Source organism: Vitis riparia, chromosome 17 (assembly GCF_004353265.1).
Source record: "Vitis riparia cultivar Riparia Gloire de Montpellier isolate 1030 chromosome 17, EGFV_Vit.rip_1.0, whole genome shotgun sequence".
Taxonomy (NCBI): domain Eukaryota; kingdom Viridiplantae; phylum Streptophyta; class Magnoliopsida; order Vitales; family Vitaceae; genus Vitis; species Vitis riparia.
In genome coordinates this window covers 14,394,145-14,398,787 of record NC_048447.1, presented here as the reverse complement: position 1 = coordinate 14,398,787, position 4,643 = coordinate 14,394,145, and the positions used below count along the sequence as shown (strand labels likewise).

The window sequence follows — 4,643 nt, the reverse complement described above, 5'->3', positions numbered from 1 at the left end:
AAGGAAGTTAATGAGGACAGGAAAAATATACTGTAGAAGAAGTCAGACAACTACCTATACTAATAATGATCATAAGTTGTGTGTTTGTTTTACAGGGTGCTTGATGGCCTATCCATGTTTATTATATTGTGGCCATAATTAATGACCTTAAAATTGCAACTTCCTTCACTGTTGAATTATAAATTCATTTACCAACCGGAGCCTTGTGCTTGCCTTGAATAGTTTATGGCAGCATCTTAAATGGGCAGATATCATGATATTTGCCTACTCGTCAAGGAAATGACTTCACAAAAGAAAAAAAACAAAGATACAGACATCTCAGAAAGGGGCGTGGATGGCCTATGGTGTTTCACGATCAGTACTGGAAAGGGGAGGTGCTGGATGGGAAACCTACAGGACACCCAGGAGGAGAAGCCAAGAGAACTATGAGAAAATAGACTTGGGTGGGCGTGGCTCCCGTGGCTTGGGGCCCAATCAGCCCGAGGGGCGAATTCAAACATTTCTGTGCCCCTATGAATTTCTTTTATTTACTTTGCTCAAATGCTTTAAAACGATCGTTATCATTAGTTTATTACTATATAACTCAAGTCATAAAAATTCAAGCCATCAAGGCGAATGGTCTACCTCAAAACCCAAGAGTTATAAATTTATCTCCCTTCAAAATAAAAACCATAAAAAGAGATAACTTCTAAACTTGTAAATTGATCTCATCGATAACCTACACCTAAAAAGTAGACTCCAACCGCTCTTATCTTCATATGTCCAAAAATCAACGTGAATAGAAAGCTTACAATGTTTGTAGCAGTAGAATAACAATAACTTGTATAAAACCATCACCATCAAGCAATGGGAGGGACATTCATAGTCTTTGTAACCATTCAAAATTCCCCTAACAACTCTCAATAAGGTCCTCTCTTGACAAGAAATCATTTAAGAATTTTAACTTCTTAGTAATGAATTACATTTAATTAAATGCTTTAAGCCAATACAAAAAGTGATCGAAAAAAATCATAATTAGTTCACTTTCTTCAAATTCTCAATTACTTTGTGCTTGAAAAAAGTTAAATAATTTTTTTGTTATGTTACCTCTTGATAAGTTTGCCGTCGGATCACGTGTTCTCTCTCTTTCCACATAGTCATGAATGCGTGCTTATTAAGCACAATTAAGCATCCTTTTTAAACAATTTCAATTTTTTTTAAAATATAATTTTTGTAATTCGTTGTAGTACTCTACAACCATAGACACTAAATAACTTCTAGTGTGAAAACTCTGCGGTCATAGCACGTTGTTTTGATGTCTTTGCCAAGTCAATTGTAAGAAGAAGCCTCAGACTTATTTTCGTGGGCCTTGATGAGGACTCGTCAGTAGTGCAAATTTATTGCACACTAGACTGAATTTTTTTTGGTTTAAATTCTTTGACTTTCTCTTTTCATATTCCTCTTCCAAATGTTTGCTTAACTAGCGATAACTTTTCAGTTTTCAGGGATTCCCAACCCAGTCATGACTAGCATTTTGCCATTTTAGAAGGTTTTAATTTTTGGGATGTGTACATTATATTGAAAATTAGCAAAATAACCCATACGTGGATTCAAGTCCAAAATAATGGAAGGTAACACAACATAATTGATGGTGTCTTTGTCTTTTTTATGGGAAGAAAGGAAAAGTACGGTGTATTTGAGCCTAAAAATTAGGTTGATATGGACAAAAGACTATTTCCATCTTCAATTATCCCAAACATATGCTCGACAGAGTCTTAAATCTCAATTAAAGTGGCACATCAAACCTTTTTATATGTACACCCAACTCAAATAATATATCTCAGCTTGGAGCTAGCTAGAATATAAAGATTGGACATATTTTCTGTAGCCATGTTCATGCACTTTCCAGTGAAAGCCAAAGGCCAATAAACTGTGGCTAGCAGGGTTGAATTAAACCCTGAACCTGACACTATAATTTGGTGTGAATCATGAAACACCCAGAGGCGTACGTACCCCACAAGTGGACGTGAACACGAGGTCCAACACCCAATGGAGACACTGGAGTAGGGAAGCAATGCAACCTATCCATACGACATGATCTCGTGATTTTCCAATGACTCAAACGTCTCCAGTAGTGCCTTTGGTTCCTATTTGGACTGCTATGTTGTCCTGCTGTTGTGTGTTCATGATCAATGTATAGTTGCTGTAGTTTGACTTGAAGGAGTGACGTTGGGCATCAGGATTAGTTCCTATGTATGAGTTTGATCGGTTGTGAAACGAATGGGAATTGGCTGGAAATAGAAAAGGCCAAGACAAGTCAATTCAGTGTGAAATGTCAAGGAATAGTATGAGCGATTGAATTCATCCCATCGACATTAAGTGTCCCTTCTTTTCAACATGTCTGACCCAACTCATCTTTTCTCTGGGATTCCTGCAATTTTGACTTCTTTCTGTATTGATGGCCGTGGAATCAGTCATGCCAGCTAGCTGGATACTGAACAATCATTTAAGTGAAGGTCGAAAATAAGGGTGCATAATTCTACTATATATCTATATATACCACAAAGGGGCATATGTATGAAAGTTAGTCATGATTTTCCAACAATAAACCGCAGTAGAAACCTGAAACAATCCACAGGAAATGAAACTTTTGATCTCAATTATTTGGGAATGGCATGCTATTTTGTCGGAAAAATATGAATATTATAGTTAAGTAAGCAAGGATTGGGTAAATATTTTAGATGAATTCTTGAAACCCAAAAAGAAAGGAGGAGAGTTGTTACTTCAAGAGTTCCAATCAATCAATGTGGGCCGTACCCACGTGACCAGTGGGGGTGCATGCATGAAAACGAAGTCAGCAGCCCCAGGCCCCCAACCTTCCTTCTTATCCCAAGTTTCAGACACAGAACCCCTATAAAGCCTCTCAGGTTTCAGGCTTTCGGTCCCAATAACCACTTCCTCAAATTTCATGAGATGGATTTCTTCCAATCCCAAGCCCGAAAACACCAACCCAAATTCAGCAAGAAAAGGCTCACCAAAGACCAGGTAAGACTCCTGGAAACAAGCTTCGACTTGAACAACAAGCTTGATTCCGACCGCAAGCTCCAGCTGGCCCAAGAACTCGGCATCCCACCACGGCAAGTTGCGATTTGGTATCAAAACAAGCGAGCCCGGTGGAAAAATCAGAGCCTTGAGCTCGAGTACAACGCCCTCCAGCTAAGGCTGGACGCTGCATTGGGAGATAAGAGGAAGCTTGAGAAAGAAGTTGATAGGCTGAAGCAAGAGTTGCAAAAGGCCCATGAAGTCTTACTTTCTTGCAACGTAACTTACTCTACTCTTACTTCTCTCTCAACCTCTTGTGATGAAGATGGCAGCTCGAGCTTACTCGGGGACTCCAAACTCGGCCTGGACAAGGAACTCTATGCTTGTTTAATCGGTGGCGGAGATCAGTTTCCAAAGTCTGATGATAGCCATGGTCTCTTCACTTGATATTATCTTCAAGCACAGTAAGAATAATCTATGTGGCAACTGTTCCCCACTCGAGGTTTCTGCGAATGTTGATTAGAGTTTGAACTATGTACGGTAGCATTACAGCAGAATTCCATAAAAGACCACGTTTGTAGTTTGTACATAGAGCGTGCTAATGAAAATTTATGTTTCCATACTTTTTTGGCCAGACAGTTCTCATCGCAAAAGTTAATGGGTAGTAGTGGCGTTCTTGCTGTGAAAATAACATATGGTTTTGGAGAATCTGATTTTTAATTTATTTTTGTGTTTGTTTATTGTGAGATAATGCATGAAGGTGGTTGTTTCAATGTCCTAGTCTAGTATGTGTATGACTTGAAAGGTCTTAATGGGGTGCAGTGGATGCAACCAATTTGGTTGTCTGCATTTAGGATAGATCAACCCCACTTGCGATTCATTGACCATATAATAAGTGTAAATCTATTAGCCTTGTGAAGAATAGAGAGGCATATAGTTGGGCCATAGTAATGGGTCCGGACACTGGCAGGGGGTCAACGTTTTTGAGGACAAGTTGAAGCACATCCGGAGCAAATCCGCATGGAGCCCATCGCAAAGGACCTGACTCACCTGAGTTTTGCTAAGACGAGTTGCCCCTACTACATAACCCAAACTTCTGCAGAGGCACAGGCTCATCATGGACTCAGATTAGCACACGATCGAGCCCCTTCTATATATCCACAATTCCACAATTCAAATTTATACATGGATCTGTTTTTTTAGGGTTGGAGGAAAAGGATAAGGGAAGGGAAATATAAAAGGAAGCAAGAAGTACATCAGACCCTCTATAACTTTTCCTGTGTTCTCACTTTCAGACTTCTCTTTTTAAAATAGAAATAAAGGGGATAAAAAGTATAGAATTTTTTGTTGGGAGGTGACTCTTTTTATAGAACCAAGTGGGTAGATAACAACTGTTCAAGCATGCGGGGCTATAATTTTTAAAGAATTCCGCAAAATAAGCTCATAATTTCAAAAAACAGAGGTGGCTCTTTGTAGAGGATGTTAATGGAACAAAGTTGGTTGCTTATTTAAAAAAATATAGGCCTTTGTGTATGTATAGAACAAACTCTTCCCCAAGAGTTCCACTCTGAAACCTTATTGGTAAATGCAACAATTCTATCCATTGTTGAATTCTAGATCTC

The 4,643-nt window shown here is 38.9% G+C and overlaps 1 protein-coding gene across 1 annotated transcript; it reads left to right on the top strand.

Annotated features, from left to right (window-relative positions):
• The first annotated feature begins 2,893 nt into the window (after nucleotides 1–2,893).
• Nucleotides 2,894–3,745, top strand: LOC117904947 (homeobox-leucine zipper protein ATHB-52-like). The gene has a single exon (XM_034817778.1). It carries the CDS (start codon nucleotides 2,953–2,955, stop codon nucleotides 3,466–3,468), a length of 516 nt encoding a protein of 171 aa, XP_034673669.1. The 5' UTR covers nucleotides 2,894–2,952; the 3' UTR covers nucleotides 3,469–3,745.
• The last annotated feature ends 898 nt before the right edge of the window (nucleotides 3,746–4,643 follow it).

What these genes read in the sequence shown, in the direction of transcription:
- LOC117904947 (XM_034817778.1), top strand. Translation starts at nt 2,953, where the DNA reads ATGGATTTCTTCCAATCCCAAGCCCGAAAACACCAACCCAAATTCAGC.